Source organism: Acartia tonsa, chromosome 6 (assembly GCF_053477335.1).
Source record: "Acartia tonsa isolate MP-2025a chromosome 6, ASM5347733v1, whole genome shotgun sequence".
In the NCBI taxonomy this organism is placed as follows: Eukaryota; Metazoa; Arthropoda; class Copepoda; order Calanoida; family Acartiidae; genus Acartia; species Acartia tonsa.
The window spans coordinates 47,079,813-47,103,592 of record NC_137265.1 but is presented as its reverse complement, the minus strand read 5'-3'; the positions used below and the strand labels follow the sequence as shown (position 1 = coordinate 47,103,592).

The 23,780-nt window shown below is 33.2% G+C and overlaps 2 protein-coding genes across 3 annotated transcripts in view; both read left to right on the top strand.

The window, feature by feature from the left end:
* Positions 1 to 2,178: 2,178 nt before the first annotated feature.
* PIG-N (Phosphatidylinositol glycan anchor biosynthesis class N) lies at positions 2,179 to 9,539 on the top strand. 2 transcript variants are annotated; one of them, XR_013880812.1, is made up of 8 exons: positions 2,179 to 2,301; positions 2,989 to 3,133; positions 3,770 to 4,712; positions 5,666 to 6,881; positions 7,527 to 7,629; positions 7,938 to 8,152; positions 8,827 to 9,022; positions 9,436 to 9,539. XR_013880812.1 is itself a non-coding variant. In XM_080165092.1 (6 exons), exons 1-6 carry the CDS (start codon positions 2,209 to 2,211, stop codon positions 8,111 to 8,113), a joined length of 2,676 nt encoding a protein of 891 aa, XP_080021218.1. In that variant the 5' UTR covers positions 2,179 to 2,208; the 3' UTR covers positions 8,114 to 8,419. The 2 variants fall into 2 exon arrangements, 1 of the variants encoding a protein (XP_080021218.1); XM_080165092.1 differs by lacking the exons at positions 8,827 to 9,022; positions 9,436 to 9,539 and having other exon boundaries at positions 7,938 to 8,419.
* The window catches only part of LOC145322814 (uncharacterized), a 42,690-nt gene continuing 28,414 nt past the window's right edge, over positions 9,505 to 23,780 (top strand). Inside the window, exons 1-13 of the mRNA XM_080165091.1 lie at positions 9,505 to 9,760; positions 10,106 to 10,779; positions 12,042 to 12,238; positions 12,838 to 12,936; positions 13,663 to 14,111; positions 15,300 to 15,395; positions 15,864 to 16,004; positions 17,064 to 17,224; positions 19,454 to 19,514; positions 20,757 to 20,942; positions 22,302 to 22,525; positions 22,913 to 22,957; positions 23,574 to 23,691. Coding sequence (XP_080021217.1) covers positions 9,564 to 9,760; positions 10,106 to 10,779; positions 12,042 to 12,238; positions 12,838 to 12,936; positions 13,663 to 14,111; positions 15,300 to 15,395; positions 15,864 to 16,004; positions 17,064 to 17,224; positions 19,454 to 19,514; positions 20,757 to 20,942; positions 22,302 to 22,525; positions 22,913 to 22,957; positions 23,574 to 23,691 — 2,648 coding nt within the window. The 5' untranslated portion in view covers positions 9,505 to 9,563. The remainder of the gene's footprint in view (positions 9,761 to 10,105; positions 10,780 to 12,041; positions 12,239 to 12,837; positions 12,937 to 13,662; positions 14,112 to 15,299; positions 15,396 to 15,863; positions 16,005 to 17,063; positions 17,225 to 19,453; positions 19,515 to 20,756; positions 20,943 to 22,301; positions 22,526 to 22,912; positions 22,958 to 23,573; positions 23,692 to 23,780) is intronic.

Sequence of the window (23,780 nt, the reverse complement as noted above, 5' to 3'; positions counted from 1 at the left end):
TTGTGTTTTATAAGTTCAAACAATTGCCCATACCTCGGCACACTAAAAGATCATAAATAAAACGCCTTTGATAACGTACAACCCCTTGAAACAATTTTTAAATATTCTATTCGCGCCCTTGTTGAAATATTTGTTTTGGCTGGATTAAGATTACAAGGGAATTATTTTCTGTCTATGGCTTCTTTTTCAAAAGGTGTAGTGGACAATCCATATGTTAAAGTAACGGGATGCATGCTTGTCTATGCGTATCTTAATATCTCGCTAACCGCTCAGTGAAGATTCCTATTTGTCCAGAGAAAATTAATAACCATTTTGTTGGGGGTACCTCCATCCTCTCAAGAGAATTCACCCCTGTAAATAAAGACGAAGCCCAATATACACCTGTGATTTGATTCATGTGATGTAATAAAAATGAGGGATTCTCCATCTCTTTTTAGGGGTTTTCTTTTCCACTTCTCCCTCATTTATATGACGTCACAGGAATCAAAAGTGGTGTAAAAGTGGTACAGATTGGGTTTCGTCGGAAATAAATAGCCCCTCACCAAAAAATGGTCGAAATACCCCCACCACCTCTCCATTTCCTAAAGTGTCCCTAGATGTCTCTAGGGGCATACCCGCTATTGGAAGATAAAGTAATTTGCTTACTAATTTATACAGTTTTCCACAAAAAAAGAAATTATGTAAAATTATTTTATAGTTGGTCATCCTATTCCTTTATCCCTGAAACTTTTATGTCTTTCCATCCTAGTTATTTATCAATCAAAATTTTTTTACTGGTTTCATACAAAGGAATGATTATTAACAAACTCAATTTTGTCCGAAGTAGCGCAGCATCTGTAATAAGAAACCCGTCTGTATTAAAGTTTATCAAATAAAATTGCTTATCGAGCAAGGTTTTTTTTCAAGATTCCAAATATTACAATAATTGTTACAAACATTCATAAAGAAAAACTTAACATATTGGACAAATTGACAGACTTACATTAACAATTGAAGAGTAGAATCCGTTTTGAAAAAAAACTTTATCTAGAATTATGATAAAATTTTTGTCTTTTGTTATTTTAATAATAAAGGGGGGCATAACTTTCTTCGGTTCTTAATTTGCCCTAAAGAATGCTTTCAAATCGCCCTTCAGAATAAAAAACCTAAAAATAAAAAAAAGTTTTAAATGCCTCCTCGAGACAAAAGGCTTAGCACTCCCGAGATTTGTTTTTGCTGTAATGAAAAATATTGAAATAAGATGTAAAAAGGAAAAAAAATAATCTTCCAACCAATATTACTAACAAATGAAGAATTTCGTAAAGATGAGGAATTATGATTAATCCCTTTTTCCTTATCTCAAATGTTTTGTTTATTTACGCGCGTATAATAAAGTTCGCGGCATTTTGTGACAAATGCGCATCAGGCGTTATTTTGTTTTATTATTTAAATAATTACATAATATAACGATGTTTTATGGTTTTGAATTAAATGACAATCGTATATTTTCCGAGAGATCGTCAATAATTATCTTTAGAAGTAAGAAAATTATAAAATATTTATTATAAAGGCGAATTTTTCCATTTCTTCAAAATGTCGAATTTTATTTCTATTTAGTAATCGCGCGTAACCTCTCTAAAATCACCGGGTCTTAGTGTACGTTACTAAAGGGGGAGGTTGGTTGTGCTAAAATTTCGTAAAGGTGTGAGTTTTCAGGCTTTAAAACAGTAGTAGAACGATAATATTCAATAAATATGTGTATTCATTCTTTATTTGTCTCTGTAGCTAGTTTTTTTTCCAAAAGGAATTCACATGTTTAGTGAATTTTATCGTTCTACTTCTGTTTTTAAGCCTTGAAGCTCACACCTTTAGGTAATTTTAGCTTAAGCTACCTACCCTCTAATCCTAACTTCCTTGTTTATTGATGAATATTATAATTTACAACACGTCATTTCTTTTTCTTGAAATTTACTTTGCAACGCTCCTCAAGGAGCGATTCCCGGTATTTTCACAGTTGCTTTTCTCCTATTTCTAGCCTCTGCGTGGGGGCTCTAACCCTGCGGGGCAATCACCTAACCTAATCTAAAATAACCCCTATTAAAATCCATTTTAAAAAATACGACGAATCGCCCCTTAAGGGGCGTTGCCACGAAAGAGATTATACCCAAAAAGATTAATGATATATTATCGTATAATTTCAGATATGATTAATATTATGTAAATAGCATAATGGAACCGTATTCTGGTGTAACAGCTCTTATTTTAAGACTGTTGATAACAGTTTCTGTGTTTGATATCTACTTCAAATCTCCGTTGATACAGGCAAATAGCTTATTATATATAATAGCGCAGCTACTCTATAACATGGATATTATAACCTATCTTTAGTTTTCTTATACTGTACACGGACGCAGAAATTTCAAAAGGAAATGGCCGATGAATTGATTTAAATCCCCAATGAATTTACTCAAAATTACCCCATTCTGTATAATATAAATATTGGTTTTAATGTTTGAACATTCAACTAATTTCTAAATAAACCAACTTATAAAAATTCAACAAAAGTTCCCATAGTTGTTTAGCCAACGATTGTGAAATCCTTATTATAAAACTTTGGGGACCAGTGTAATAAACAGCCCAATGTCTTCCCTTCCTTCTGTCGAACCTTCACTTTAATTTATTTTTTAGAAACATAAAATAAAATGCGATTAAAAGATTTTTTTGGCCTTGGGGGGGGGGGGAGCATTATTTTTTTCTTAGGTGTCATTTCTTTTGGTAGAACTTGATGTACCCTCCCCCCAATCAGTTATAAATCTTCCATTGATTTATGAGAAGCATCATGCAAAGGGAAAACCATATCGGTTCAGGCTGGCGAGATCCTTTGCTACACACACACTGATAGGCATCCTGTTACTATTTAACAAGAAGTTCAATGGATTAATAAGCCTAGTCAACGAATATATTTAAACAAATGAAACTTCATGAAATTTATCCTATTCTTTTTTTTAGGTGCCAGAACCTTCAAAACTTAGCTTTAAAGGTCCAGCGGAACGAGTTGTGATTTTTGTTGCGGATGGCTTGAGAGCCAGAAGTTTCTATGTACCAAATGCTGCGCCGTATCTACATCATGTTGGAAAAGAGAAAGGAGTTCTAGGTTTGTGTTTTATAATAATAGTTTAGAAAGAGATAAAATTCGGCGAGGGTGAGTTAATAAAGAGTATTAGCTCCCTTGAAACAGCGGGCCAAGGCATAATGTACTTGAGCGTGGAGCTTGATAGCCCTAGTGGCTATACAAAAGTGTCTTGTCCTTCTCCATTACTACTAAACCCAAACACTAAGAAACAATGGCTACACAAACAAAGACAAAAAGGGGGAGGGACGTAGGTTTCCAGGAGTGCTTTTGTAAAAGGTCTAGCTATTTGCGAGATTCTTTGGTAGAAACACGCAGACACATAGACATACTTTTACTTTTATAATTCAATATTTCTATCTTGAATTTATTAAAAATAATACCTACATTATTTTTATAATGATATATAATTCGTTTTCTTATCACCTGTGTGTAAATCTCTGACCATATAAAAAAATTGTACATATGATTGGGATTTAGATTAGCATTAGGTATCTTCTAAATTATCTCGTAGTAAGGTGAGGGTTACTTGGTAAAGTAACACTTAACAACCAGATAACAAAAATATGCATGTTGTATTTCATCCCTATACATAATAATATTACAATAAACAAAAATAAACAAATCCACTTTTAATCAACTTATATAATTTTTTTTTAGGAATTTCGCACACCCAGGTTCCCACAGAATCTCGACCTGGCCATGTAGCCCTCCTGGCAGGTTTCTATGAAGATCCATCCGCCATCACCAAGGGTTGGACAGAGAATCCTGTAGAATTCGATTCTGTTCTGAATCGCTCCAGGAATAGCTGGTCATGGGGTAGCCCAGATATTCTTAACATGTTCAACAAAGATAATCTAAAAGATAATATTAATATTCACACATATGGTGCTGAATTAGAAGATTTTAGTAGCAAGGATTCAAGTTATCTTGATACTTGGGTATTTCAGAAAGTTAAAGAATTCTTTATGAAAGCTGTGTCAAATAAAGATATTAAAAACAAACTAAATCATAAAGGAAATATCTTTTTTCTCCATTTATTAGGCTGTGATACAAATGGACATACAAATAAGCCAGAAAGTTTTGAATATAAACAAAATATTAAAGTCGTGGACAATGGTATAAAACACACTGTAGCCATGATTGAAGATTATTTTAATAATGACAACAAAACTGTATTTATATTCACTGCTGATCATGGAATGACCAATTGGGGTTCTCATGGAACTGGAATGGATGATGAAACATTGACTCCTTTTGTTGCCTGGGGCGCAGGGGTCAAGCCATTGAGACACCACCTAACCAACACTGAAATTTATAACCTCCTCCAGGATTTTGATGAATTTTCGGGAAGTCTTTACAAAGTTGATATAGCACAAGCGGATATTACTCCACTTATTTCAATTTTATTGGGAAATAATATTCCTACCAATAGTGTAGGAATGATGCCCTACACCCTTTTAGATCTTCATCCCAAACAGATGTCACAAGCGCTTAAAATACAATTGGACCATCTGTTGGCCCAGTATAAGAAACTGTTACAAGATCATGAAAGTTTTTACCTACCCCAAATATATCATCAAAGCTTTCCTGATATGACTAGGTATAGAAGTCATATGGTTTGAAAAAAAGACTTATGTGAAAGTTATAACTTTTTATATATTAGGTACCTATAGTTTTTACTTCTTACACAAATTAAAATTTTTTCCATGCTTTCTCAATATTTGTATAGCCAACTGTGGTAAAGTGGTCTCCAAAAATTTTTAATGTTTTTTTTAATACTTTTTAAAGTTTGGCGTAACTTGGCCAATTATAGAAAATGATGACATGTCGTTCTATGACGTAATTAGATGTATGTTTGTCTGTCTTTATGAAATCTTGGGTTTTTATACAAAGGGGGGGGGGGAGGGGCGAAAGTGACACTTTTTGAAACTAAAACTAAAAGTCAACAAAGGAACTCAACTAAAAAAAGAGTTACAGGTCTGAGATTTTGCATGGCAGTTGCTTTATAGGGGTACAATATGGAACTGTGAAGAAACGGCGGCGCAACCGCCGAAAACCGCCGTTTCCCGCCGAAATTTTTTTTGCCTTTTCTCGGCGGTTGCGCCGCCGTTTCTATAAAGCAACTGCCATGCAAAATCTCAGACCTGTAACTCTTTTTTTTAGTTGAGTTCCTTTGACTTTTAGTTTTGGTTTCAAAAAGTGTCACTTTCGCCCCCCCCCCCCCTTTTTAGGTATTTATTTCGTCTGTAAGCACTAGAAAATAAGTCTATCTACCAAAGTATTAGTATGTATATGTGTCTGTCTAAATGAAATTTTGCGTATCTTTGCTTTGTTTCTTATGATTTTCAACTTTTTTAGCTGTAAGGACAGTACCTAGATAATTTTTTTATATTTCAAAATGCATCAGTTTTAGTGAAAACTAATATTGTTACATTTTTTAAAAACTTTATCAAACTCAGATCAACAAACATCTGCAATAGTATAGTAATATATTTAATTTTGAATGTTTTTTTTTCATAATATATAAGCATATGACCTCTCTTAATCTATCAGGAAAAAAATAGTCGAGTGTGAGACAATCATACAGCACAAGATTAAGTTTGGCCACTATAATGAATCAATCAAGTTTAATATGGAATGTATAAACAAAGTTTACCATGGCATTACATACTATCAAAGATACCAGAAAACTATTCTCAAGATCTTAATATCTCTAACCTTGGTGTGTAGTATTCTAGCTGATTTATTTCTAGTCAACTCACTTCTGTCATCATTTAGAAGTTATAGAACAGTTGGAGAAAGCAAGAAAGTGGATATGATGAATGTAGTTCAGATTATTACATTTTGTTTTCTTGTAATATCTTGGTTTTGTCAAAAGTTGCCTTTTCACTTTCTTTTCTACTATCTAGCACCAAGCTTCACATTTTATAGAATGAAAAGAAACTGGACAAGCAATACAAATAAACAGAGTTTAAACTGGGATTTAATCAAATTGATCCCTCTGGCTTTGATAGTTTGTGAAATTATTGTGATTGCATTTTTTGATAGAAGAATTTTAACCCTTGGAGTTGGATTGACTATGTTTTTCTTTTCAAACAAGAAAGTTATGCTGTATGTTCTGTTTCTAATGATGGGACTATTTTCCTGGCTGCCTCCCATTGATGGACGCCAGCAGGTTACACAACTTGTTCTTATTGTCGCTGTAATCACCTCAGTCAGCATTTATTTCAAACTCAAATCTAGGGAGCAAAGAAATTTAAGAATATATTTGATGCTGAACAATATAGCAAGTGGAATCTGCGTTTTTTACTCCTCCAGGGTGCCAGGTTTGAATCCTATTGTACAGATTACAGTTTGGATTATATTTCTGACAACACTGCCTGCTGTTCTGATTATGGCCAAAGATACAAGGACAAGAGTTTTGGGTGTCTTATTCAGTTTACAAGCAATATATACACTACTAAGCCTGTCTTATGAATCCTTGTTCTTGTTGATACTCTCTCTGTTTATGATGGAGTGGATAAATGAAGAAACAAATAGTACAAACACAAGAGTTAGCTCAGATATGATCAATTCACTGAACAGAAGAGAAGATGATCAGAATTATCGAGATAATATTCTTTCATTCATCAGATTCTTTTTTCTGGTGTTTTATTCCTTTTTTGCGACTGGAAATATTGCAAGCCTCAACAGTTTTGATCCTAGTTCTATTAGATGCTTTGTGGCAGTTTTTAATCCATTCTTGATGGGTAGCCTGCTTCTAATAAAGGTAGATAGTTTGATTTTTTTTCAACAGGCAAACTATTCTATTTTATACTTCCATCCTACCTAATTAAGTTTAGAAAATACTATATTTGTGATTCTTATTTAGGCTAAGTAAGGCTAGAATACCCGATTAAAGAAATAATGAGGGGGGGGGGGGGTTGGTGATCTGATAAATAAATGGTTTTTATCAAGAACATCAAATAAACTCTAACCCACCTTAAAATAAATATATCTTTGAAAACTCGACTTCATTGAATCTTTAATCTATGGCATGCAAAAGATACAAAAATTGGCGCATAGACGTCCAAGGGGGGGCGGGGTAAAGTGGGGATTACACCCCCCAATTGTTTTTTCATTTTACCCCCCTCCCCCTCATTTAAATTTACCCCTACCCTGGGGTTGCCATAGAAACCCCCAACCATTTAGGAGGGGGTATTTATCCCCCCCCCCCCCCAAAATAAAAAATCTTGAAGAAAAATTTTTTTTGCGCGCTTCGCGCGCATATTTATTACTAAATATTTAATAAAATTTAAATTACCCCTCCCCCCCCAAAAAAAGCTTGGACGCCCCTGAATTGGCGACAGTGTAGAAAAGCTATTACCTAAATTATAAATTTAAGATAAATACCTACCTATATTTTCAATTTTAGGTATTGATTCCAATAATAATGCTTGGAGTTGTGTTTGCTTATATTTCTCAAGTAAATAAAATCAAGCCTGAGCTGCTACAATGTTTACTTCAACTATTTTCAGGTACTAATTATATTAATATTATTTTGTTCCATAGAAAACCACCTTTAATGACGGGACCTTTGTCCTAAATCAGCTGTAGTTACAACTTCTAATGTAGGTATTCCCCGTACTCAAAATATAAATGTTAGATGAAAATATGTTAAGCTATTCATATCATATGTCGTAGATCTGGTAAAGATTGGCACCTATAACCTTGAAACAACTTGCCTATGCTGTAAAAACGTATTACAAAACTTTTATAAAGATAGCTAGGTATTTTTTTTCATTCTTTGTATACCTAATTAAAATAAAAAAATATTTTTTTACAGATTTTTTGAGCATACACTTTTTCTTCCTGGTGAAAGACTCTGGTTCCTGGCTTGATATTGGTTCCAGTCTCAGCCATTTCATCATTGTTGAGGGGACCAGTTTGGCCCTTGGTCTTCTTCTTTATGTCTCTAAATTTCTTGTCAATACAAACCTGACAAAATTATCAAGTGATTAAAGCATTTTGTTGTTGTTTTTTGCTTATCCATATGTGATTGTACATTAAAAAAAAACATTCCATATTTTATACATTTTTGAAAAAAAAGCTATATAGGTTTTACTTTTTCCGCCAATTCAAATTTGTGTTTAAATAGTTCCTGTCATTTGTATCGCTCTAAGGACCTTAAAAACAATGGCCTCTCAAAAGTTTGTCTGTGTGTAAACATTTTGAAATTGGGCATAAGTAGTATTATATAGGCGTGCCTTTCTAAATGAAAGGGATAGTTGCGTGAAGTGCATTTCAGAAAAACAATTTCAAGCATAAGTTACAAATATACCATCAAACATATATAATTTTGTATTAAAATAATTAACAAACAATTAGACATCACTAAATTAGTCGTCATGCTGTTTTTGTGAAAAAATGCCAGCTATACAAATTGCATATTTAAAAAAGTACGATTTTCAAGTCTTGATATATATTTAACACTACGTGGTAGAAAATTGAAATTCTTTCAAAAATATGCTCTATAGATTTAGTTTGAACCATTGGCCAGGAAAAAATATGCAGTTCACTAAATGCATGTTCAAATGCATTTTGTGCTACTACCCCTTTGTGCATTTGTATATTTATTACCTAGTGGATTCTTTTCTTGTATCAGAAGATAATTTTTAGGCTTTTTTTCCATCACAGAAAAGGCATTAAGTTTTCATGAAAAGTAATCGTTATAGTATGTATCTTTATCACCACTTATAGTTCTTTTGAGTTATATTCAATCTCAATTACAATATGAAGAATTTTGCTCAATGTTTTTTTTCTCAATAAATTTATTATGACAGGTACCTACCTTCTTTTTTTTACTGGGTTTTTAAAATTATTTCAGTGCATGTATTTTTATGTATTTAATAACAAGAAATGTATTACTAGGTAGTAGGGTTGGGCCGGATATCCGGTGTGGCCGGATATCCGGCCATTTTCAATATCCGGCCGGATACCGGATATTGAAACTATCCGGCCGGATATCCGGCTCAAAAATTTTTTATACTTTACACCAAAAATCTCTGCTTTTTAAAATTTTAAATGGCTATAATTTTCTTATTGAAGCTAGAAGAACAATTTTTCTGAGCAAGTTTAACTTTATGTAAATTTATATAAGATTTCTGAAGAAATTTTTTTTTGCTACTTTAGTATCTGGTAATTTGGCCGGATAACCGGATTTTTGCCGGATATCCGGCGTTAGCCGGATATCCGGTCGGTTACCGGATATCCGGCGTTTGAAATCAGCCGGATATCCGGTATCCGGTATCCGGCCAAAAAAGTATCCAGCCCAACCCTACTAGGTAGTAGGTACTGTGATACTTAATTGAATTAATAGTATTTATACTTCAAGATGGCATTTTCTTAAAAGTGTATGTGATTGTTCAAAAAAATTATAATATTTCAGAAAATATGAAATTTTAAATTCATTATGGGCAAGAAAGCTGTGCCTAAAAAAGCGGCCACGAAGCCCAAAGCAAAGGCCGCCGCCAGTAAGCCGCAGTTTAAAGCTAAGGCCGCCGATAAACCTAAGGCAAAACCGAAACCTAAGACTGTTGTGAAACCAGCGGTTAAAACGGATAAGAATGCTGCAACTGAAGATAAATCTGATGATAATGTAACAATAACGTAAGATTTTAATTTATCCTTATTCAAAATTAACATGATCTTTGTCTGTGTTTATGGTTGTCCTGAAGGATCTCTGTAACTGCTGAACCGATATGGTTCTTCTTCATAGTGTAGCTATTTATAGGTCTTAGGAAGTTAAATAAATATTTTTTCGGGGGGTACCACCACCCTCCCAAGAGAAATCGCCATTAGAAAAAAATTACCGCCAAAATTATTCTTAAAATAATAACTAGGTAGGTAGGTAAAGTTATAAATTGGAGGGGGGGGGGGGGGAGGGTGAAAATTTTTCTTGCTATGGCAAAAAATTCTCATATAGTTCCACATTAAATTATTGTTTTTGTTTAGTCCTGCAGCCTCTATTGGCGAGGGTAAACCCAAAAGAAACAGAAAAATGACAGAGAAACAGAAGGAATTGATGCTTTCTAAAATGCAAAAGTCATCTCCTAAGAAAAAGCCTACAAAAGCTGATACCATTAAAGATGATAAAGCTGATGAAACTGATAAGATGGAGGATAGTATTATAGAAAGAATGCATGCTGTTTTCAACCAAGAGACAGAAAGTAATACAACTACTGATGACAATGATAAACCAATCAAAAATAACACATTACCTGAAGAAAATATTGATGAAATCAGAGCTTCTTTAGATTCCATGCCCCCTCCTATAATAGAAGAAAATCAAATTACTGCAACTTTGAATCTAGTTGTACCTGATTCTTTACATTCTGAGGCAGATGATACAGAAGCAGTAACTGTTGATACAGTTAGAGAAGAGAAAAATGAATCTATTGCCACTGTAGCTTCGGAGTCTACTGGCGCTTCTAGCGCAACTGTTATAAAGTCTGTCAAGATGATTCGCATAGTGAATGATGATCATGTAAATTTTATCAATGATATCACAAGAACTGAAACTGAGCTCAAGGAGGAAAGGAAACAGGAGGCAAAGAAAAAGAAAGAACTTGATATGGATTCTTTGGAGGAAAATTTGAGGCTTATGCACCCTGAGGAAAATGAACAAGGTATTGGTTTAAGTTACATCTGTCTAACAACCCTTTTTTGATAGCCTGACTGTATATATAAATGCGCAAGGCCTGTTTATAGGCACAGACAATCCCAGTATTTATTTTATACTAAATTTGAGATACTACTAACAATGCTGTTCAAATTGAACATTATAGGAACATATAAAATCTTTAACTAGCGGCTACGCCCCTAAAGGCCGGCCTCTAGGGGCACTTGAGGCGGGGGGAGTTGATAACCATTTTTTTTGAGGAGGGGGGGGGGGAGGGGAAGGTTTGACTAATTTTTAGTTTTAGTTAAAAAAGGGGGGGGTTTTTAATGCAACCATCTCGTAATCAATGTATAAATGGCACTTAGAATTCGAATTTCGATATAAAATTTTGCATGAGTAATCCTTGGTAGGTCTATTTTCCCTAAATCAAACAAAAAGTTGGAAAAGTAACGGCTAACGGCTGGCAGCTCAGCCGCTTAGTAATTTTTTGGCTTTTTTCTATGGAAATAAATCACGAAACCTCTCTCCACATAATGCTCTTTTCCGATCCAAAAAGTTTTTAAACGATTCTAGCCGGTAGTTGCTGGTACTAGAAATCTAAAAAAATATTTTTTGTATCATTTCACATGATTTAAAGCAAAAATATGTTTTAAAATGTTGATTTCTACGTAATTTTTGACAGATTTGCCCTAAAAATAGCCAAAGAACGGCTAAACGGCTGAGTCGTTAGCTGTTACTTTTTCAAGTTTTTGTTCGATTTAGGGAAAATAGACCTACCAAGGATTACTCATGCAAAATTTCAGATCGAAATTCGAATTCTAAGTGCCATTTATACATTGATTACGAGATGGTTGCATTAAAACCCCCCCCCCCCCCCCTTTATTAAAACTTTTTTTTGTTTTTTTTTCTTTTTCTAGGGGCGATTTGATTTCTCTTGGGAGGGTGGTGGTACCCTCCCCCAAAACAGTTATAATCATTCCCAGGACCTATGAGAAGCTACCCTGTAAAGGAGGACCCAATTGGTTCAGGGGTTAGCGAGATCCTTTGGTACAGACATATAGACAGACATCCTGTTACTTTATTATAAGGATAACTTAAAATACATGTTTCTTGTTATAAATATAGAATATTTTGTTATAAAAAAAGGTATTAGTTTTTTTTCTCTTAACTTACAAAGAGTTGAAGACCAAAAAAGTTTTTTTTATCAGGTTTCATTTTTTATCTGTTCATATCTACACTTTTTAAGCATAAAATAGATTTATTATTTAGTTGAAGCTGTTACGAATCCAAAACCCGAAGCAGCTGTCGAAGAACCTGTCAGGCAGCTGAAGGTACCTGTCGACCAGGCTATTCAACCAGCTGACCAGCCAGCTGAACCTTTGAATGTACAGCCAACTAAACCTGTGAATGTCATTGTCCAGCCATCTAAACCTGTCAAATTAAGCTATGCAGAGCTAAAATTGAAGGTATAATAAACATTATAAAATAAGAATGATTTCTTTTGAAACTTTATAGTTTTAAGGGCAAAGATAAAAATGAATTATAATTTGCCCCTAATTTTTCTTTCAAAGGGAATAAATCATTGTCTTAACAAATATAATTATAAATATATTATTTTTCACATTTTAGTTATTATAAGCAAAGAAAATATTAATATTTTTGTTATATACCTACCTATGGTTAAAAATATTTTTGCATAGAAAATATGCCTTTGATTAATATTAAGCTTCCCTGAAAGTAAGGAGGAGTAAGCAGTCTATGCCGTTTATAAGATCTTATTACTGGAAGATATACTTTCAGATTCGCCCCTAAAATTTGGGGGCTCTGTGTTTTAAGGATGGGATAATGTTAAGAACAATAGCCTTAAACCAAACAAAGACAATAATTTAGCCTAAAAAATCCCAGTACTTCTGTAAAGCTTCCTTGAAATGGAGAACTTAATCAGTTCATTTGTAAGCAAAATCTTTCTGAACAGAAAAGTAAACTTGCTGCTTAATCTAAAAGGACGATTTTAATATTAATAATAAATATTAATAATATAAGAAGATTAAAACATTTTTTTCAGGTTGAATCTTTGGAGATTAAAAATGAAGAGCTGTCGTTTAAGAACTTGAATTTAGAAGAAGTAGCTAGGACGAACGCAGAGAAGGTCTTAGAGTTACAGGTAATTTGGTTGAATTATTGTAATATCCTACTGACAATCATTTTCAAAAGGCATATAGTTTTCAATTCTTCCACCATTTTAAATCTGTCCGTCCGTTACTACTTTTTTGTAATAACTAGGGTTGGCCATCCGCCCAAATTTTGGGGTCGGATTTAGATTATTTAAAAAGCGGATTAATCCATGGATTGCGGATTTTGGATTTTAGCAACATTTTTAAAGGTCTTTTTAAATATACCCAAAAAATTCTTGCACGTAAAGCTGCCATTTTTTAACCCTTACTTAACCTAACCTAACATAACCTAAAATAAGCATGAAAAGCTACTTTAAAAAGGAAAAACAAAAAAACTTTGGATACTTTTTTTTGTTTTGCCTGCTATATTTTAAATAATTTTTTAAGTGCTACAAAAGTAAAAAAAATAACACTCCGAATCAACAAATTGAATTGCGGAATAGGATTCTGGGTCCAAAAATAGACCAATATAAATGGACGGATATTGCGGATTTCGGATTCGGATTGCCAACCATAGTAGTAACTCTAACTTTAACTATATCACAGCCAGAAGATTGGTTATTACAAACTTAAACTTGTCTAACTGAGCATAATCAACATATAGGACTCCGCATCCGTCCATTTGCATGTTAGTCCATGCGACCATCAGTCTGAGTAAGTTTTAGGGGATGGGGAAGTTTGGAAAATACACTCCTGATTTTAATTTTTTTTCTCAGAAAAATCCGTCAATTACTGAGATAACCGATGTACTACAAAAGCTTGAGAAAACATCTAAAGAGAACCAGAATTTGAAAGAAAAACTAGAAAGAAAATCCGGATTCAAGAAGAAGCTAAATTCCCTTAAAGAACAGTACGACAAGGATAAGTCAAAGTGGGCTGATGAAATTAAACATCTTGAGAAAAAAAATTCAGAACTTAAATCTGATTTAGATAAAAAACATTCTTCCGACAAAGAGAGTCCTAAGAAGGATAATGATAAAGATAAAAAACATTCATCTGACAAAGCAACTCCTAAGAAGAATAATGATGATAACAGTAACTTGAATGCAACTATAATAAGTATGAAGGTTGAAAAAGAAAAACTTACTGATCAAGTTGCGAGACTTAAATCATCAAACTTAAGCAAAGATAAAAAACTTCAAGCAGAGATTTCTAAGCTTAAGGAAAGTACAAAACTATGTTCTTGTTGTTTGAATTATTACTTGGCCCAAAAGGTGGTGACCTTTTCATCTTTCAGCAAATTATTTTCTGCTCTTTTTTTAGAGACTTGGCTGTGTTAATAATTCCAATGCTTTTGGCTGACATTTAAAGACACAATGGAAAGTCGGGACAGGGTCTTCATCCCGTTGGTCGAGCTATACATAGCTGGTGCCCCCTCTATTCTTTTACTTTATTGTTTAGATTATTTTTCCTATGTTTGGGGATGGAAAATTTCTTGTATTCATTCGAATCCGGTGTATAGAAACCGGTTCCAATCCATACAAAAAAACTATGTCTAGCATCGTATTATATCCAGCTTTCTACAAATATAAAAATGTACAATCATAAAATTAAAACCAGTTTTTTTAGCCCTGAGGTGCCGAAGGCACGGGCTGGTTTTACGACTGGTTTTAATTTTATAATTGTACATTCTATATCCGCGGAAAAAAGTTTATAATACGATGAAAGAAATAACTATTATTGTATTTAAAAATCTATAAAACAAAGTAGAAAGATATTTGTCTGTCTGTATGTTTGTACCAAAGGATCTCGCTAACCACTAAACTTATCAGGTTCTCTTTAACAGGGTAGCTTCTCATAGGTCCCGGGAAGGTTCATAACTACATATTTTTGAGGAGGGTACCAATACCCCTCAAGAGAAATCACTCCTAGAAATTCCAACTAAATAAAAAATGGGCTGGGGGGGGGGGGGGCAACCCGTCACCCTCCCCCTTTTTTACTTAAAAAAAATCTAAATAAAAAATGGGTTTTAAGATTCAATCTCCTCTTTCTCAAGTGCCACTTAAGGTCTCTAGGGGCGAAACCGTTAGTAAATTATAAAGTGGAGGGTCAACACCCCCTTTCCCCTCGTAATGTGGTGCATATCTGTTTAAATATAACTAGGACACCTGCCATCAGACAAGAGTATATAAATTATAGGTATCATTAATAAAAGAAAAATTGAAACATTTGTCATTCTTTGACTAACGTCAGGTAAAGAACTTTGGCTTTAATGTTGAATGTTTAAAATCTAATGAAATCTATTAATAAGAACAAACATGATATTGTACGTCGCGTCTGTATATCATTCCTATTGATAAGGACTTTCACTTTCACCAACACAACAATTTAATTTTGTATTACTGTTGAAGGATACAATTAAGACTCTAGAACAGGCGTCCCAAACCAGTACTTATATGAAGGAACAAAATAATGTTTTGGAAAGAGTCAACAAAACCAATTCAGAGAAGTAAGATTTTATTTCTAATTCTTATAATAAAGTAACTGGATGTCTTATCTGTCTTCTATCTGTTTGTACTTTATGATCTCACTAACCACTGAACCAATATGTATTTTCTTTTAGAGGGTATCTTCTGATAGTTTCTAGGAAGGTTTATAACTATTTTTTTTTTTTGGGGGGGGGGGGGTGGGTACAACAACCCTCCCAAGAGAAAAAATTCTAATTTTAATTTTGTACAAAATAAAATGGAAAATACCACCCCAAAATATTTTTGCATTTTCTTTTTTATCTCTAAAATGCAAAAAAATACAACTCCCCCCTCCTCAAGTGCAAATAGAGGGTTCTATGGGCGTAGCTGCTAGTTCAAAAAATTACAATAAAATTTTGATGTCTTATTCTAAACAGGGAAATGGCTTCAGTGAAATAAGACTAGTATAATTTCCTTTTCATGAATGTCATTATCCTTGTTATATTTAGGATCAAAAAACTTGAGTCAGAGTTAGCTCAATCCAATCAGCAACACAAAGAAGTCGTTTCCTTGAGACGGGAAAACCATGAGAAAAATCTGGCGCTACAGGATAATCATGCCAAAATAACTAATATGGATGCAAAAATAAGGTAACCATATCAAACTATTGTAATATTACAACACAGTTTTAATGTTATTAAAATTTCAATCTGTCTTCGATATTTCAGCCATGACCACTTTAATGGAATATCATTGCTGACATTAATAATACTGAATAATGATAATTTATCAACCATTGATCTAGGGATCTAATGGGATAAGACAATGATGACACACAAAATTAACCCTTCTGTAGATCAAAATTAGTAATCAAAACGTTTGAACACTCAACCTAATGAGCCAACTAATCAAAATTCATTAATGTCTCCAAAGGTGTTAAGCCCTATGGTCGACAGAAATCCTAAATATTGTAAGTTGACATTCTCTTTCCTGGGTTGGCAAGAAATTTTATTTTTGTAGAGCTTTGTTTGAACTTCTCCGCCAGTCAAAAATAATTTTTTGAATATATAAAAGTTTCTTGTCCATGATTGTTGATCTAACTTTTACACATGAAAATTAAAAACTCGTCACAACACTAACAGTGATAGACATGTGGACGGTCTAAGTATTAGGGTTGGCAATCCATCCAATTTTTGGACCGGATTTGGATTCTTAAAAAATCCTCCAAAAAATGAAACAGATTAATCCGTGGATTCTAAATTCTTCTTTTTTGACAGATTCCGGATTTCCAGATTCTAGCAATATTTTAAAGGGCCTTTCTAAAAATAAATTAAGGGATATAATTTAACCGGGTACTAGGAAGAATCTAAAGCTGTGTTTTTTGTTATATTTGCACAGTAGCTTTTCTCCTATTTCTAGACCCTACAGCGGCCAAAATGACTTTGTTAAAAATTAAAATATCTATTCGGACCAAAAAAACTCAAGGCGTAATTTTAGCCTAACAACTAACAATCCGAATCCGCTATTAAAATAACTGATTCCGGATTCGGATTCCAAAATTGTCCAAAAATTGGACGGATTCCGGATTTCGGATTGCCAACCCTAATAAGTATACTGAAAATTAATACCTGATAACCTCGGGTGAGGTGGTGTCCTTCTTGGGCTTGCACAGCCAACTTGAATATTAACATGTTTTGCTTTTGTTTTAGGTGTTTAATGGCAGAAAATGAAACTCTACAAAAGAAGCTGGATCAAGTTATAAGTGAGAAGAACAAATGTGAAGAAGAAAGAAAAAGATCAGATGCTGAAATAGCCAGGCTTATGAAAGAGAACATTAAACTTCTTGAGGAGAAAAAGTCTTTGATTTCAGGTAAGATTTATATCCTGTCTATTTTTCAATTTTAACATAAGACAATAATGTTAATTTCTATCTTGTGTTTTTACAAAATCATTTACAGGATTTTGTCATTTTGTATATTCTTATTCATCTAAGTGAGTTGGGGGGCTCATTCTTTTATCATGTGAATCTTATCCATTAAATAGGTAGGTAGTAATGGAAAAAATTCTCAAAAAAGCAGTTCTTATTAGTTTAGAATATCTTTACACTAGAGTTGGCTCGATATAATTATCTCCCTATTGGCTAGTTTTCTATATGCATATCTATTTCTCAATAAATCTATTTTCCTCACCCGGCATTACTATCTAAAAGAAAGTAAATATTTAATAATCTAAATGATTTTAAAAAGATTTTTTAAATTATATTTTTTTCTTTACATTACCATCACCAAAGGGTTAATGATGATGATTACAATTTTAGTTTAATATTTGAACACACAAAGTGTCGCCACAATCGAATTCTTTTAAAACAGAGTTTTCTTAAATTTATTATATTATAAATTTAAATTTTCTTTTTTATGATTAGAAATTAAATACATTGATATAAGGTAAATAGCAACATGAAATTAAAAAAAGGAATTTATTTTTAATAAAGTAAAATAATGGGTCTTATCGTTCTGGGCAGTGAGAGTTTATTATGGATTATTGGAGCACTATGAGTGTTAAACAAATATTCCTTGGAAAACTTGAGCTCGTTTATAGACATTTATTTCCTATATAGATCTGACATGGATCTTGAAGCAATTAAGCAGGCCGTTTTGTACATGTTAAAAATTGGAAGATTTCATTAAATAAAAGTTATCGCAAATATACTTAGTAAATAACTGTTGGGTTTCATTTTTACACTGGATTAGGATAAAAGTAGGACACCTGCCAATCCAAACTTGAACCAAATTTAGTAAATACTAAGTAAGCTTTGGTCAGAAATGATTGGGTGATGTAGGCCAATTTCTTGTGGCCGAAGGGTAATTCAAACAGGAATACCTTCTCAACCTATAGATAATTTTCATCTTTGTATTTGATGTGCTTTGATATGATTCTATTGCTGAAGTTTCATGATATTTACGTTTACATCTATTATAAGCAAGAAGATCTCATACCAATAATTATTACATTAAATCCTGTTGCTGTATCTATACAATAGAATCAAAATAATCAGGGAGGGGGGGGGGGGGAATATTGGGCTGTTTATTACACTAGTTCTAATGTTTTATAATAACGTTTTCTTATTCGTTGGCTCAACAACTTCGGGGACATTCAATGAGTTCTTATTAGTTGGTTAATTAGTTTGAGTGTCCTAACGTTTTAACCACTAATTGTAATTTACAGATTGTACATCAATTTATTGGCCATTGTCTTATCATTTTAAATCTCTGCAAAATAATATAAGAATTAGGGTTGGCAATCTAGATCTGGAATCTGGAATCCGTCCAATTTTGGGCCAATTTTGGAATCCAAATCCGTTTTTTAATAGCGGATTCCGGATTCTTAATTGGTAGGCTTAAGTTAGCATCTTAAATTTTTTCTTTCAACTATTTTATCATTACATATAAAATCTTTTAAAATCTGGTTCGATTATCGAAAGTGAATTTTAGAGAACACCAAGAACATTAATTTTTAGGACATATGTAGCATTTAAGGGGGGGGGGCGAAAGTGACACTTTTTGTAACCAAAACTAAAAGTCAACAAAGGAACTCAACTAAAAAAAGAGTTACAGGTCTGAGATTTTGCATGGCAGTTGCTTTATAGGGGTACAATATGGAACTGTGAAGAAACGGCTGCGCAACCGCCGAAAACCGCCGTTTCCCGCCGAAATTTTTTTTGCCTTTTCTCGGCGGTTTTCGGCGGTTGCGCCGCCGTTTTTTCACAGTTCCATATTGTACCCCTATAAAGCAACTGCCATGCAAAATGTCATACCTGTAACTCTTTTTTTAGTTGAGTTCCTTTGACTTTTAGTTTTGGTTTCAAAAAGTGTCACTTTCGCCCCCCCCCCTTTTTAAATTTTTAAAAAAATCCTTTTAAAATACTGCTAGAATCCAGAATCCAAATCCGGAATCCGCCAAAAATAAGAATCCGGAATTCCACAAGGAATCCGCTATTTTTTTTGATGGATTCTTTGAAGAATCCGGAATCCAAATCCGGCCTAAAAATTTGATGGATTGCCATCACTAATAAGAATAATAATTACTTTGATCATCTTAGGAAACAAAGGAAACCTGGAACTTGAGATGGCATACAAAGCCTGCAAAGAAATGAATGAAAAGTAAGTTTTGAAATTTTTTTTAAAGGGCGAATATAGGTTGAATATGATATTAGCTTAAATAAAAGGTGCCATTCCATTGATTATAAATAACTTAAAGATATTGACATATTCAATTGTATAAGTCTATTTATAGCCTTAAACCTGCATAGCTCAAAATAATTTTGCATAAAAAGTGTGGTTCCCTAAGACCTCCAAACACCCTAGCATCACACAAGGCTTAATCGGAAGGTTTAATTAAAAAGCTTTCGTTCATTGATCGTCGTGGTAAAGTGGAAACCAGTTACTAATAGTTACCAATGGATATTGTATGTTTTCTTCCTTAACAAAATATTCCCCAGCAATATAAAAAGTATATGAATTTTATTTAAAAAAAAAAACTTTATAGGAGAAATTTTATTTCATGTAAGTATGAAAAATATATGGTAATTGTTATATTATAATTAATTTTAAGGGGACAAAAATAATGAGTGAACATTATTTCTTTTTTCTTATATTTTATCTGGTGAAAGTTTGAGTGTGTGTGTGTGTGTGCTGAAGAATTAATATTTCACAAGGAATTAATCAGAGATCCTCATAGAGAAAATAAATTTTAAAGCGTATTATTTACCCTTGACGCTATATTTGCCGCACTCTTGCGTAAAATATTTTGACGGATATTAAAAATTGAATAAAATAGTATATAATTAAAAAAAATAATCATTTAAATTATCATATAAGATGCATGCCAATATAACAATCAATTAAACTTAAGAAAAATAGTCAAGCAAGCCTTGTAAAGGGCTAAAATAAACGATTTTGTTGACTATCTGATTTATCATATGTTGAAGTAAACGCAAAAATTGCAAAATCTACTAAAGGATTTTTTTGAATTTTTAAATTTAGCATAGATATTTTAAAATTATGCAATTGCACCTTTCATATAAGCTCATATCATATTGAACCTATATTCGCCCTTTAAGCATTAATAAAAAAAGCATAAAAGAATTTAAGTCCAATTGTTATTTAGAAGGGTTGGTTCAGGGTGGGTTGGAATATTTTTATAAGTTTATGATAATATTTTCCTATTCACAACGTTTAATTGAATTTTGATTAATTGGTTCATTACGATGAGAGACCAAACTTTTTAGCCATTAATTATAAATTGATAGGGTAATTTTGTGTTTCATCCCTAGTTAGGTCATGGGTTCGAGAACACATAGACAGACAACATCTTGTTACTTTTATATAAGGATAATTATTTAGGTATATTGAGAGTCTAAAATATTGTAAAGAGAATCACCAGAAGTTTTCCAATGTCACAGACCCTGTACTGTCTGCTTTATCTCGTCCCGTGGCTTCATCCACTCCCCTGCTTCTACCCCCACCTGGTCCTTTGAAGCCGTCGTCTGCCCTTCCTCTACCTAAAATAAGGGATATTCCAGCTTCTGGGTAAGTATTTTTTCAGGGTTGTATATTCTGCACAAGATTAATTTTTTTCGCAGCTGCAAAATATTTAATTTTTCCCGTAGATTTTTCCCAAGCAGGGGCTGGGGGGGGGGGGGGGAAGGGGTTCTGGAAGAATGTTTTCAGTACTCTTTATTTTACCATTCCCAAATATTTTTCTAGTTTTCCCCAAAAAATAAGAAGAAAAAATGTTTTCAGTAGGTAGGTAATCTTTATTTTTTCTCCCTTCCTACATATTTTTTATTCTTCAACCCCCCTTTAGCCGGGGATCCCGTGCAGAATATAAACCCCTGTATTTTAGTCATATTCATGGATTGTGTTGCAAAAGAGTTTTGCATTTAGATAAAATGTTTTTGTCTACAAAGGGGGGAGGCGGATGTGCCACTTTTTGAAACCAAAACTAAAAGTCAAAGGAACTCAACTAAAAAAAGAGTTACAGGTCTGAGATTTTGCATGGCAGTTGCTTTATAGGGTTTCAATATGGAACAGTGAAGAAACGGCGGCGCAACCGCCGAAAACCGCCGAGAAATTGCAAAAAAAAATCGGCAGGAAACGGCGGTTTTCGGCGGTTGCGCCGCCGTTTCTTCACAGTTCCATATTGTACCCCTATAAAGCAACTGCCATGCAAAATCTCAGACCTGTAACTCTTTTTTTTAGTTGAGTTCCTTTGTTGACTTTTAGTTTTGGTTTCAAAAAGTGGCACATCCGCCTCCCCCCTTTAATATTAGTTCACATGATAATCATTAGGATAGAGTGTCTTTTTGTGACGTACTTGGAACGTCTGGAAGTTTTTTATGAGTTCTATTTTCTGCTAATAGACAAACAATTTAAAATTACATATTAGACTTGTAATTCTCACTAGAACTCCGTCAATATATTAACTTATCCAACGCTGATGTTAGTATGGCATGGCAGTGTCAGGGATGTATAATTCCTGATAATGGATTACCTCATTAAGGAGATAAATGTTTGACAGTTCTTAAGCTCTTATTAGGCAGAACCACGACATATTACTATTTTCAGTTTCTAATAGTAATAAGAAAATTATGATTATTTCAGTAAAAGTAGAGTAATAGTAGAGGTGAAAGAACTATTCCAATCCTGAGCTTTAAGAATCTGACGTTGCTAATTATCAAAAAAAGTACAAGACTTTCAGTAATTGAGAAAAATTTAGGGAGGATATGCTCAGGAATGAAATTAGTTTATGTAGGCTTGCTTTGCTTCTCATGGGTATGGTTCTGGTCATCTAAAATATAGAACATTTATAATGTACATATAGTACAGGCAGATGTCCTACTATAATTCAACCCTAAAGATTCTTGTTGAACCTACTATTATTTTTAGTGAGGATGATGCGCCGTATGACCCTGAAAACACTGTTGAAACCATTTACTTCAACAATAGTCGTGATACTAATCAACCTGCTCTGGCAGTTAAAGCATCTGCAACTGCTACAGCCGCTAAAGTAGTAGCTAGAGAAGCAGTAACTAATCCGCTGGATATATCTGGTATCAGTGATTTAGTACCCCCACCTCCTAGGATTAGAGACCCAAGTGAGGAACCTTCAGGTGTGTGTCTCATTGTTCATTTCTAAGATCTATTATATTATACGTTGTTTTAAGATCAAAGAAAAACTCTTTTGTTCACATCTCTAAGTCTTACAAATTGATAATTTTCTTGATAACAATTTACTGAGCATGATTTGTGCATAAATTAGGTAATTTATTATGTACCTATAATAATGGAATAATTTAAGGATGCGTTATATTAATATAAAACTTTCATAGCCTGTATAAGTTTAAAGAATTAATTGTCTAATCCATCTTAAAAGTCATCTTTTTTGATTAAAACTAATCTTTTAAAAAGTTTTAAAATCCACCCAATTGATGAATGGACAAGAATTTAATTGTTAACCTGACTTAATCCTTTGTTGACTAATCTACAAATTGTTCTAGGTACTTCCAATACCCAAATAATGAGTAAGCCCTCAACATCTCAGGAATAAACAATAAAATAACTCAATTCATGATAAGAAGCATGCGAACATAAAAGAAATGGTAAAAAATTAAGACAATAAGATGAATATTTACAAAAATTCTTGATTAAAATCGTGTAAATATTGAAGAAACGAACAAAATCAGAAATACTTTTAGGTAATGTTAGTATGTACTTTGTTGCAAATGTAATTCATCAAATGGTAGCATTTTATCCTTATAATAAAGTAACTGTATTTTTGTTGTCTGCCTGTACCGAAGGATCTTTAACAGCTAAACTGATATAGTTCTCCTTTACAGTGTAGCTTTTCATAAGTCCTGTGAAGTTGTATTGCTTTTTGGGGGGAGGGTACCCCAAAGAGAAATCGTCAGAATTAAAAAAAGGCACCTAGTGGATATTTTTGGTAAACAGCTAAAACAAAAAATTCATAACTAATACTTTTTAGCGACGGAAAAATATTTTTAATAACAAGCTGATTATAACATAGATTGAAAAGAATACATTTTACATGCCCCTGGAGGCCTCTAGGGGCGAAACCGCTGGTCTTGTATTAAGTATTTGAAAATATTGGAAAGGATTTCAAGTTGTTAGTTCTAGTATTAATGTTGTTTAAAAAGCAGGGCATAAGAGTGGCTAACACAGCAACGTTGAGAGATCCCAGACAGAGGAAAGCATTGTCTGAAGCAAAGGATAAACCAGCTGACAAGGAAACCAATTTTAAACAGGCAGGCCATGACAGGTAATATGGGGAATAAGGGAATTTCAAAGTTTACAAGTAGGGAGGGGAAATTGTATTGTAAATCATACTTGTACCCAAAGTTTTTAAAA